General features: G+C 42.7%; 1 protein-coding gene across 2 annotated transcripts in view; it reads right to left on the reverse strand.

The window, feature by feature from the left end:
- The window catches only part of EDC4 (enhancer of mRNA decapping 4), a 310,514-nt gene that overhangs the window by 254,558 nt on the left and 42,308 nt on the right, over positions 1–13,648 (reverse strand). For both annotated transcript variants that reach the window (XM_075281772.1, XM_075281771.1), the window contains 2 exons: positions 10,735–10,921; positions 2,670–2,820 (listed from right to left, as the gene is read on the reverse strand). In XM_075281772.1, the coding sequence (XP_075137873.1) occupies positions 2,670–2,820; positions 10,735–10,921 (338 nt within the window). The remainder of the gene's footprint in view (positions 1–2,669; positions 2,821–10,734; positions 10,922–13,648) is intronic.

Below are 13,648 nucleotides of genomic sequence, written 5' to 3' on the forward strand. Positions count from 1 at the left end.
ATGGTTGCTAAACCTGTGCACAAAGTGCATGAAACAATTTTAATTAAAACAACACACACACATATATATATATATATATATATATATATATATATATATATATATATATACATACATACATACATATATATATATATGTTCAAATCACCTCCATATCCCTAGAATACATATAAAACAAAAACATTACTGTTGAAACACATACACATTTGGTATCCCTGTGTCCGAAAACCCCCAGTTCTATTTACATTGGTGAAATATTATATTATTAGGTTATTAAATATTTTACCAATTTTTTTTTTGCTTAAAATTTTTTTTTCCCTATTTTCCTCCTCTAAAACCTTAGTGCGTCTTATGGTCCGAAAAATACGCAATAAAAACTTTTTTTATTTTATTTTTAAGTCAGGATGTGGATTAAAGTGAAAAATAAACAAAACTTTTAAAGTACATTCCAGCATTTGACAGTCTGTTCCCCTTAACAGATCAGAAGTGGTGACATCCTGATTGGGGTAAGATGACCACAGTTAGTACACCAGTAAGTACACCATATCAGCATCTCGCACCCTAGCATATCATTCAATCCTTTGTCCCATACGGACCTCAGCCCCATCATCTGGCAGCAACTGCTCTTCACAAAAGCGCAAGTGAGGAAGGAACTCAAAGATTAAGATGGGCAAGGCCGCAATGCCAGTTGTAATCAGTGCAAGACTAAAGATTTGCGGGGACCTGCTGTGTGCTGTTATTACACATATGCTCAATATGAGCCTGAAGCTAGGAATGGTACCACAACTGTGGAAATTATCTTGTGTGGTACCAGTTCCAAAGTTACCTCATCCGACAAACCTTAATGGCTACAGATCTGTAGTATTAAAGGGGCTCTATCACTAGGAAAAGTCATTTATAACTAATCACACCTTTGCATAGCCTTTAGAAAGTCTATTTCACACCTACCTATAGTATGTAGATTGCCTCAGTGGTTTCTGAATAAGTCCGTTTTTATTCATATGCTAATTAGACTGGTGCACGATAGATCGTGCACACCTCTCCTATTGTTTTCTATGGGAGAATGCTGCTGCTGATGATGACTTTTCTTCTATGTGTGTTAAGCAAACAGGAAGCTAATAGAAGAGAGGAGGCTGCTGGGAACTTCCTGTGCTGACTGGAAGCTCATTAGCATATTAATAAAAACGGACTTATTCAGAGACCACTGAGGCAATCTACATACAAAAGGAAAGTGTGGAATAGACTTTCTAAAGCCTATGCAAGCATGTGTTTAGATAAAAATGACTTTTACCAGTGACAGAGCCCCTTTAACATTCCACTTAATAAAGGTTGCAGAGCAGGGGTCGGTAACCCTTGGCACGCTTGGCATATTTTGCTGGCACTGCAGCCAGCACAGGACATGCAGGAATTAAAAGAGGCAGCATCCCTTCAGTGCTCTCAGGACGCTCTCCCATCTCTGGCTTCCCTCTCTGCTCACCAATGAGAGAGGGTGAGGGAAAGCCTGGGAAAGCCCATGAGGCGGAGCTATAACTATACAGATCAAGGATCCTGTCAGCAGTGATGAACACACACACACACAAGCATCAGGTACAAGTTTGGGTTACTACTCCTATTAATGTCAGCTATTTGGGGGTATAATTTAGTTTTAGTAACTCAATGTTGTGCTTCACATTAAAGGGATCCTATCCTATAAACCTTTTTTTCTGAGTAACAAGTCAGAATAGCCTTAAGAAAGGCTATTCTTCTCCGTGCCGTTGTTCCGTAGGAATCACGGTTCTTGTTGGCATGCAAATGAGTTCTGGGGGCGACCCCAATGCTGCAAGAGAACTATCTCCTGCGCAGTCTCCATCTTTATCAGTAGCATCCTCTTCATCCTCTTCTTCCGGCGGTGGCTTGTAACTTCTAGGCCTCAGGCAGAGCAGACTGTGCATGCCCACAGGCCACAAGAAAATGGCCTCTTACAATAATGTGCAAGCGGCCATTTTCTCGTGGCCTGTGGGAATGCGCAGTCGGCTTTGCCCAAGGCCTAGAAGTCGGAAACCTGCGACGGAAGAAGAAGATGAAGAGGATGCTGCTGACAAAGATGGAGGCGACGCTGGAGAGAGTTCTCTTGTAGCATTGGGGACACCCCCAGTGCTGTTTGAGTGCTGTGACCCGCCCCCAGTGCTGAGAGAGAACTCATTTGGATACCGACAAGAACCGGGATTCCTACGGAATGGCGGCGTAGAGAAAACAACGAAAGGCTATTCCGACATACAAAGAAAGGGTTTGTATGATAAGATCCCTTTAATAGCAGTTTACACCATGATGTACATTAACCCGTGTGCTTCAAATAAGTGTTGATAATATGTGAGATATATGGGGGTACTAATAAAGGACCTCCGTAATGAAGATACTTAATTATTACCTCCATATGTCTCACATATCAATAATCCTTATGTCTGAGTCACCATGCAGCAACAAGGTCTTCAGCAACATTTAATAAACCACTTCAAGGAAACCAATCACCAAAATACAGGACTACACAAAAAGGCAGTAGGTCTAGTAAGAATGAGATTTTTGATTTTTCTCCAGATAAGTTTTGGATTTAATAATTAAAACTTTATGTTTCACATTTGTTGTCTGATTTTTAATAATTGGTGCATGGAGCAAAAAAATTAATCTTTTACCATGTCTTGATGTAATAAGGCAACAGTCTGGCTAGAGTCCTCTGACAAATTCTCCTCGCTTTCATCAGGAATATAGGGGCACCAGATTATTCTTCGGTTACTATTTAACGCAACATGGTCTTGTCGTCTTATGTGAACTACAATTTCATCTCTATTTAAAACAAAGTGGGAAAAAAAAACACCAAAATACGTTAATTACATCCCCACTTCCAAAAATTGCACCAAATCTGAAGAACCTAAACTCCTATTATACTCTGAGGTCTCTTTAGATCCCCAAAGTACAATAAGCGGAGGAAGAAGGAGGTGATCAAACATAAAAAGTGTTACTCAACCCAACTAGGTTCTTGAAAGGTGCTTCAAAGCTTCTGCCTGACATCAGGGACTGCTAAGGCCTTAGTGTCACGTGAACGCTGTGGCCCAATCACACGCCTCAGCAGTCCTTGACTTCAGGCATAACTGCCAAAGTCCAAGGTAGTTTTTTTTGTTTTTGTTTTTTTTGTTTTGTTTTTTTTTTTAACAAAAAAAAAAAGTTTGATCACCTCCTCCGGGCCTCTAATTATTCTCTGGGGTCTATATTTATTAGAAGTTTAGGTTTGAAGGTATTTGTTCGAAACTGGAAGTAGAACCTCACATATTTTCATAAACAAACTAAAATGATCATTGTGAACAAAATCACAAATTTTTATCCTAATTGATGTTCAGGTTCAGTTATTTTTCAAATAATCACCTAACTACAAATTTTCACAAAGTTTAAATGATCTACTTTTCATATAAATAATTGTACCACTCATATTAGTAAATAAATATAAATTTGTGAAATGTCGTTTTAGTTTTGACACCAATTTTTAAACTTTATTTTCAGGCTTATAAGTCCAAGAGGAATTTTCCAAGATAATTTCAAAAACCTATTTTTCAAGGGACCAATACAGTTAAAGGGGCTCCATCATTGGGAAAAGTCATTTTTAACTAAGCACATACTTGCATAGCCTTTAGAAAGGTTATTTCACACATACCTTCTAATCGCCTCAGTAGATTTTTTTTTTGTTTTGTTTTTTTTGTTTTTTTTTTAATGAGCCCGTTTTTATTCATATGCTAATTAACTTCCCGCCATCGTGCACCCTCTCTCCTATGTGTGTGCACGAGCAGGAAGATAACTCATCAGCAGTAGCATGTGCTGTACACACAGGAAAGAATAGCAGACTGTTCAGAGTCAGACTTCCAGGGAACATGCTGATGGATAATTAGCATATTAATAAAAAACGGGCTCATTCAAAAACTACTGAGGTGATTTACGTACAAAAGGTATGAGTGGTAAAATTATTTTTTTCCCAATGAGTCTCTTTAAAGGGTTCTTGAAAAGGCCTGTGTATTTATGCAGAGACTAGCTTTTCTGCACAGGTTCCACATTGTTAAATATCATCCCTCCTTATTCCCCTTTTCTAACACACCTCTTTTGGTTTTTTCCCTTCTTTTAAGTACAATACGGGAAACCTCTCCTTTGGAATTAATGTAGCCCATACTTCCAAATTGCCAAGTATTATGGCCTTAATACCTCTTGAAAATCAAGTTATGTCTCCATTTGGCCAGTAATTTGCAATAGCATGTATGCATTGGACAGAACCATTTGTATAATGCACACATGCAGCTTTTGGTACGAAAATTTAGCTATTACAGAGAGCACTGTATCACATCAGCAATTTGTCATGTGTTCATTATATGCAAAGGTTACAGCCTGGGTTCGAGGAGTCAGTATCTTGTACAGTAACAGATCAACTGTGTTCAGTAACAGAACATCGTGTCCTTATATTTGACGAACATGTTCTCAATATATAGTGCCCAGCTGCCATTTCTGAGAGATTGTACAACCTGTGATTTTTAGAGAGGTCGTAAGATTTTTGTGCACTGCGCAGAAAAATCTGCAGTTTCTCTTGGCAGGTATTGGTAGAATACATGCCTCCAGTTGAAAAGGAACAGGGACTTGTCTATTGCAATGTAAATGGATATATGCAATAGACAACATGCAAATTTGGAATGTGAAATAGTGAAATATGGGGTCACTGTGAGGCAGGCACTGTTGTGGATCATCATTATAGAGCAGAAATTTCAGATTCACTTCAAAGCATGCTCTGTTCAAGGCTTTACTTAATAATGGGGTTTGTACTGACACTCCAATACTGCCTAATTTCTGGCTTTTTTTTTTTTTTTTTAAATTGTACCCATATACAGCACTGGGTCTGTTATCTGTACAGAATGTACAAGTGGCCACCTAATATTGATGTGGGATTTTTAGCCTTAACTGCTGGGTGTATAGCTTGGTCTGGGTCACCATCAAATTCTCATAGAAAAAGACAAAGATGAAAATTACACTTACCAATAATTGCTTCACTTATTACAAAGTAATTTGTGATTCCTAAGTGTTTTGTCCCCTCTGACTCACTGTGTGCTCATACAGCTTTACAATTTGAAACCACATATATGGTATTCCCATACTCCGGATTAGAGATGAGCGAATACTATTCGAAACGGCCAATTCAAATAGCACGCTCCCATAGGAATGAATGGATGCAGCCGGCACGCTCATTCATTCCCATGGGAGCGTGCTATTCGAAACCTCCGTTTCGAATAGTATTCACTCATCTCTAATCCGGAGATATTAAGTACAAATTGTGGTGTGCTATTTCTCCTTTAAAGAGGACCTTTCATCAGATTGGGTACAGGCAGTTCTATATACTTCTGGAAAGCTGACAGTGCGCTGAATTCAGCGCACTGTCGGCTTTCCCGATCTGTGCCCGGGGTAAAGCGCTATCGGTCCCGGCACTGTAGCGCTTTATAGTCAGAAGGGCGTTTCTGACAGTTAGCCAGGGACGCCCTTCTGCCCAGCAGCGCCTATCGTGCTGTACTGTGGAGCGGGGAGGAACGCCCCCTCCCTCTGCTCACACAGCTCGTCCATAGACGAGTATTATCAGGAGCGGGAGGGGGAGTTCCTCCCCACTCACACTCTACAGCGCGATAGGCGCTGCTGGGCAGAAGGGCATCCCTGGCTAACTGTCAGAAACGCCCTTCTGACTATAAAGCGCTACGGTACCGGGACAGATAGCGCTTTACCCGGGGAATAGATCGGGAAAGCCGACAGTGCACTGAATTCAGCGCACTGTCAGCTTTCTAGCAGTATATAGAACTGCCTGTGCCCAATCTGATGAAAGGTCCTCTTTAAAGGAGAAATAGCACACCACAATGGAGGCTTCTTCTCCATGCCCTTTGGAAGAAGACCTTGATATTGGGGTGACTCCAACTCTATCGCCCCTTGCTGCCCCCACACAGCTCTCCTCCAGCCCCCACCCTCCTCAGGATTACTCTGCTCCTCCGCCTTGGATGGACTATCTTTCTCGGCTACCCTCTAAAGGAGGATTTTTCCCTGGTTACTAAGGTTACAGCTGCCTGCCGAGCAAAGATTCGCTCAGAAATTTCCTCCCTTAAACAGGACTTTCAGCACATTGCACGGCGGGTTGATACCCTGGAGGATGATCATGATCAGACCCACTCCTACATTTCCCAGTTACAAGACACTGTTGCCTCTCACACTCATGCTGTTAATGACATGCAATGTCATTTGGAGGACCTTGATAATTGGGGCAGACGCAACATCATTAGAATCAGGGGGCTCCCGGAGGTCGCTCATGAAGAGGACTTGCACGCTACGTTGGAAACTATCTTCAACACTATCTTGCAGGAGCCCTCCACACATAAAATCAAGTTGGATAGGGTCCACAGGGCCTTGCGTCTGAAACTACTGGCTCCATTCCCCGTGATGCTGTTTGTTGCGTCCACGACTTCGCACTCAAAGAGCTATACTATCCAAAGCTCATAGGCTCAAGGAAATTGATTTTGGTGGGGCGAAGATTCAACTATACCAGGACCTTTCGTTGATTACACTTCAAAAGAGAAGACATCTGTGCCCTCTCCTTCAGCTCCTTCGAGATCGCCAGATCCCATACCGTTGGGGCTTCCCCTATGTCCTGACGGCTAGGCATGAGGACTGCTCTGCTACTCTGAGCTTATGAGGACTTGGACACTTTGTTCTACCCTGGATATCTCCCTCCCCAACAACAGGGAAACCGGTTTGACCCATGGCCTTATATGACAGCAAACCCTGGAGAGGGATCTAAGCGCTAGATGACGCGGCCTAACGGCAATAAACATATGGTACCTCGGAGAGGAGAAGGAAAGGGGGCCGCGTCCTCGCGAAAGCGTATCACTCGGAGAAAAGTCACGTTGGACCCTTCACTCCAGAGCAAGCAGAGCACTCCTCTAGGATAGACCACCCATTGGCGTAAATTGAGAAGGGCACTAGAGAGAGTCCCATGCTGAGGGGGGGAGGAGAGAGAAAGAAAGAGAAAAGAGAAGGAAAAAGAAAAAGGAAAGGGAGGAGAGATAGAACGAGATATGTTCTCCTGTAGTTTTATGTAACATTTACGCCCCTAATTCTGGTCAAATTCCTTTTTTGCGTCGAGTTTTCTCTTGGTTACGCTCCCTTCCACTGGCAGCCTGGATGATAGGGGGGATTTTAATATGATTTTTTCTGAGTGAGCGGACCGCATGTCGGTCTCTCAGGCCCCAACTCCCCGCCATCAGGCTCTTTTAGCCTGGGAATTCCGTCAACTCATGCCTTATATGACCTTTGGCTTGTAGATAATCCCACTGCCCGCTCCTTTACCTTCTTTTCTCTCCCTCACAACACACACATGCACCTTCACTACTTTTTTGGAAATGCCCTAGCACTTCACCTTCTTATAGACACGGGCATGGGCCCCATCTCTTGGTCTGACCATGCCCCTGTAGTGGTTACCCTTTCTCCTACTCCACAGAGTGTGCGTCGATGCCAGTGGCGCCTAAACAAGTCCCTGCTTAAGTCCCCAACTTCGCTTGCTTATTTGTGTGCACACCTGACTGACTACTTTCAAGATAACCTCGTTTCAGTGAGCTCTCCTACGTTTCTTTGGGAAGCACATAAGGTTGTCATGAGAGGCCATTGTATTGCCCTGGCTTCTAGGTTTAAATGGGATAGGCAGGTCCAAGAATGAAAGCTCCGTTCCAAGATAGCATCACTGTCATCTGACTTAGCTGCTCGTTCATCCCTGGGGGTCCTATTTCGCCTTGTCCTTGCTCGGGCAGATCTCTGTGCTCTGGAGACTCGACACGTGCAACGGCTTCTTTTGTATTCCCGCCAACGGTTCTTTGAGCGCGGCAATAAATCCCATACGCTGCTGGCCAGGACCCTTAGGAATCAGCGTGCAGCTTTCACCCCACACTCTGTCTGTGACTCCTCTGGTTCCCTTCAACACCACCCAGATGCTGTAGCCCTATTGTTCCAATCCTATTACACCAAATTATATAACCTGCCGCTCCAACAGACACTCACTAGTGCAAATGGAAACTCCGAGCTTGCGGACTACTTGGCGGCATGCCACCTGCCACGCCTTTCTTCCTCTGCTTCCTTTCTTTCCTCTGTCTGAACTCTCCCATCTTGCCAGAGGAGCTAGCAGATGTCCTTAAAGATCTCCCCAATGGTAAATCCCCAGGACCAGATGGTTTTACCCATTACAACAAAGTTTTTCAGGGTGAACTCTCTGGCCACCTCTAGACCCTCCTTAACTCCTTCCTTTATGGCTCCCCAATCCTCCCCCCCCCTCGATGCCCCACTCCCATCTCACGCTGATCCCCAAACCAGGTAAAGACTCTAGTGACTGTGCCAATTATCGCCCAATAGCTTTACTGAACACCGACCTGAAGCGTTTCACTAAGCTCTTGGCTAATAGACTGAATGCTTGTCTCCCTCTCCTTGTACACAAGGACTAACTTTGTACTTGATCCGGCTGTCGATGCCTCCCCGCCCAGCTGCGTAGTCTTAAGCTCATTCTTACATATCAATCGACTTGTGGATGTTTGGAGGATCTTCAACCCCCAAGCTCTGGGGACTTTACTTACCACTCCCCTGTTCACGACTCTTACGGTCGTTTAGACTTCTTCTTAGTTAGTCATCATCCCTCTCCTGGCCCCCCTCGGTGCAGATGGGCTCAGTTTTGTGGTAGGCCCAAACTCCAGTTTTCTTGTCCTTCGCAATCCCTGGCCTCAACCCGAGTCCTTTCACTTTGCCATTCCAATGATATAGCAGTGATCCAGGAATTTGAGCTCACCCATGCGCATGACCCGACGCCTCTTCCGTGGCAGTGAAAAGCCCTTAAGTGAGTCCTCTGTGGGGTCTTCGTTAAACATGGCTTGTGGCTCAAGAAGGAACGATCCACGTTGATCTCTTCTTTCTAGGATTCACTCTCTAGAGTGTGCTTACAAGCGGACTCTGGCAGACACTACTTTTAACGAGCTCAACGTTCGAGAAGAGCTTCATGCTTTCCTAGATGAAATGTATGTGTCACATAGGGATAGGCTGAAAAAGCATTACTACGAGTTCGCCGATAAATGTGGCCTTTCATTAGCCAAACGCCTGCATCCCCGTGTGTCTGCAACATGCATCCCCTGTAATCGAGATGGCTCTGACCGCCTCATGAACGACCCCACTGCCATCGTGGACATTTTTCATCTATATTACGGAAACCTGTATAACCTAAGGGGGCACTATGCTGATCTGGACCCAGAATTGCCCTTGCCTAAAATGTGGGACTACGGTCATGCCACAGCCCTTCAGGTGTTTTGGTTGGAGCCCCTCTCGTAGTAGGCAGAAATTTAGGATCCTAACCTGCCGTAAGATTAACGGTGGAGCTGGCCTCCACAACATTCTTTTATTGTGCCTCTCCATTGGTGGTACCGAGCCTCATAAGAGGTGGGTCTCTATGGAGGTGGATCTTTTTGCTAATCTTCCCACCCTGCCTCCCTCTGCCCCTTCAGCTTTGGAGAGCGTTTTCCTCCAATCTGAGGCATCAACACACTCTTTGGCTACTTTATGACATCCTCTTGACAGCTGTTACCCTGTGTCTACCCCCCTTATACCAAACTTTGGGAGGTTGACCTAGGCTTGAGCTTATCTGCTGCTGATTGGATCTGCTGCTTATCTTTTTTTATGATTATGGACATGCTGCATAACTAACTCATTTAATTAATTATTGTGTTTCCACTTATAGATTAGAAAGTGTTGAACTCTGCACCATTATGAATATACAACCTGGTCCTTATCGGCATAAACGAGCCAGAAGTGACTTTTTATAAAATATTATCTAAAATTTATTGTAAGGTTTCTATACAAATGTAGGAAGTTTAAGAGCAAAATAGAGCATTTTTTTTTTTTTTTTTTTTTTTAAATTCAAAAAAGGAGGACAATAGAAGAATCCGACAGACACTGATAGTACTAATGTGAGAAATCCTAACAATAGTATCTAAGGGTTAACCCGTTCTCTTTTTGCTTGTTAAATATAGTGACTGCAAGCATTTTTTCCTCTTATGACCCTCAATTCCATCCAAAGCGCCAGCCTCCACATCTTCAGTACCTTTAAAGATGAAATGTAAAAAAAAAAAAAAAAACCACCACACTACTGCAGTAGGAAGATGTTAAAGGGTAGTGTGAGGTCCAAAATCTCTCCCAAATAGTGCAATATAACAGCTTTTTACGCTCCCCCACCTGTCAAAAGCCACAACTTTGTTTTACAAGTCACACAGCTGTAGGAGGTTAAATTGTACTTCATAATGTTTTTATTCCATATACCATACAATGCACTTGGAAGCTGGAAACCAATTCAGAAAGGGTTGGAATAAAAAAACAAATAAAAAGGGGGGGGGGGCTTGCACCATTTTTCTTACTGGTTTTGTTTATATGCCATTCACTGTGCAATAAAAAAAATTTTGTTCATGATAGTCTTTGGTTTGCCATATCATATATCTAAAACTTAGAGAATGCAAAATAAATATATGTGTGATTGTTTAAAAGAAACAATGGGAGTCCTAGAGTTCAGACACCACTACTCTTATAATAATATATACACATTCACATTAAGTTTAATAAATAGAACTTAAAATAAAGATCCTTTTCTTTTTTTAAGCTAACTATAGAAAAACTTACATTATTTTTCCATTCTCCATAGTGAGTCGCCATACAAAGAGACTGCCTGCTTCATCCAGACATGACAGCTGGTCTGAGTTGAGGTGAGCAAAGGCCAAGTCTGTAACACTACCAGTAATTCCTTTCAGCAAAATCCGTTCTGCTGTGGTTATGCTGAGGACCCTTATCATAGCCGTTGAATTGGAACCTGACAATTCACAAACAAAAATAAATATGATAAATACATTTCATCTTATAAACACCTACATTACTATGAAGGTTTTTTTTCTCTACTAACACTCTTTTTGATAATTTACTTGTACTTTGAAATGTTTTTATATAAGCTTGTTATGTTAATTTAGAGAAACTGACAAAAAAAAAAAAAAGTTTCCCAACTGAATGACATTGAGGAGCTTACACACTGCATAACTGACTACAATAATTTCTGTGTAGACAACACAGTACCCACAAAAGTGGTGAGGTGGTTCTCTAATATCAAGCCATGAATCATCTATCTATGGTATAAAAGCTCCTCTCAGGGAGAACAAGATGGCCTTCAGATCTGGAGACAAAAAAAGCCTGAGGGTAGTGCAAAAGGAGGCAACAAATTTGGGAGGCAAAAGTCAATTATAGGAAAAGATGGAGCAGCAAATGGCTGAAGGGTGTGACAGAGTTTGGAATAGTCTTAAAGCAATAACTGGAAATATAAAAAAAAAAAAAAAACTTGATAGTCTTAGTAGTTAATACCTTTTTAATGGCTAACTCATAATGATGACAGATTACAACGTTTCGGAACATCTAGGTTCCTTTCTCAAGTAAATTTAAAGCCATTTCTGAAGGATGCATATTTATATACAAAAAAGGGGTTAGAATTCCAGGAGGAAGGGGGGTAGGGGGTTGTTAGTAATTGGTAGAGACAATGTAAACACAGGTCCTTATCAGGTCACAGGTTTCTGTAAAGTGACATAAAACCATGTGACAAATTTAACCCCCTCTCCAGTGTTTGAAGCAGGGTCATAAATTTACACTCATGAATGCCTCGTTCTCTTTGATTTGAAATTCCCTCCCAAAACCAAAACTTTCATGTGATCGGTCATATTATGATCCTCATTGCAGAAATGTTTTGATACGGGAAGGTCCATTCTCCGTTCTTTAACTGGACACAGTCAGCCCATCTTCCCGGCAGGAGACACCAAATGGCTTAATTAACTAAATTTATTCTTCACACAGATTTAATCACACATCACCCCCACCCACCTCAGCAAGTCATTCAACACCACCCCTCACGAAGGGCCCCACCCCCACCTGCTTGCTCAAACCAAACTAGTTCCTTTTGCACACAGCTGCTATCTGGCTACAATCTGAACTTCATCTAGTCAAGTGTGTAGGGAAATCAGGAAAAATAAAAGTGGATAAGGCTGGAGGATCGGATGGGATAGGTACCAGAGTCCTTAAAATGTGCAGAGACCAGCTGTGTGGTGTTATTAAACACATGTACAACATGAAAGAGGACCTTTCACCACTTTTGGGCACATGCAGTGTTATATACTGCCAGAAAGCCGACAGTGCGCTGAATTCAGCACACTGTCGGCTTTCCTGATCTGTGCCCGGTGTAAAGAGCTTACGGTGCCGGTACCGTAGTGCTCTATGGTCAGAAGGGCGTTTCTGACAGTCAGTCAGAGACGTCCTTCTGCCTCGCGGCGCCTATTACGCTGTACTGTGGAGCAGGGAGGAACTCCCCCCTCCCTCTCCTGATAATACTCGTCTATGGACGAGCTGTGTGAGCAGAGGGAGGGGGCGTTCCTCCCCGCTCCACAGCACAGCGCGATAGGCGCCGCGAGGCAGAAGGACGTCTCTGACTGACTGTCAGAAACGCCCTTCTGACAATAGAGCACTACGGTACCGGCACCGTAAGCTCTTTACACCGGGCACAGATCGGGAAAGCCGACAGTGCGCTGAGTCGGCTTTCTGGCAGTATATAGAACTGCATGTGCCCAAAAGTGGTGAAAGGTCCTCTTGAAGCCTGAAGCTGGGAGTGGCACCACAACTGTGGAAAATATCTTTTGTGGTACCAGTTCCAAAGACACCTCGTCCGACAAATCTCAACGGCTCCAGACCATAAATAAAATCAATCAATCTTGGTATACATTTCTAGTTCAAACCCCAGGCGAAGGATTGGAACTAGAAATTTATACCAATATCAATTGATTTTTATGGTAATTATTGCTCTCCAGATCCTTCCCCTGACGTATAGCATACTGAAAATATATATGGGCTCTTAGACTACCAGGTCTCAATTATAAATGGGTTTGATACCCGAAGATGAACCATGTAGAAATGACCCATTTTCAGTCATTTGTAATTTTATATATTATTTGTGTTTGTTCAACAATGAGGTGTGTCCTTGTTTTAGTCCTGTTTTTTATGCACAGTTCATTTACACTTGAAAAAGGAAATTGTCGCCCAAAACGCGTTGTGTCTTCTGAACCTTAATAAAGTGGTTAAATTTTACCGGGTGAAGCCCGGTATCCTTTACTATGGTCCCTTGGCTCTTCTCACTGCCGTAACCAAATAAAGTTTGGGAATGAGAGGCATATAAATATTAGAATGAGATATTGGATATAAGGATATTGTAAAGCAATCTAACAGGACCAAGTTCTAATGTATAAAGAGGACCTTTCATCTACTCCACCAATGCACATTCTTAAAAGGGCTCTATCATTGGCAAAACTCATTTTACATATCCTTGTATAGCGTTTAGAAAGGCTTTTCCAGACATACCTTTTGTATGTTAATTCACTCAGTTGGTCTTGAATGAGTCCGCTTTTATTCACATGCTAATTAGCCAGTAACAAGCACCAAAAGTCTCAGGGAGTACTGTCTGCTGTGTGTGAGAGAGCAGGGAAGGCTGATGAGTCATCAGCAGCAGCCTCCC

This window comes from Leptodactylus fuscus, chromosome 7 (assembly GCF_031893055.1).
Source record: "Leptodactylus fuscus isolate aLepFus1 chromosome 7, aLepFus1.hap2, whole genome shotgun sequence".
Taxonomy (NCBI): Eukaryota; Metazoa; Chordata; class Amphibia; order Anura; family Leptodactylidae; genus Leptodactylus; species Leptodactylus fuscus.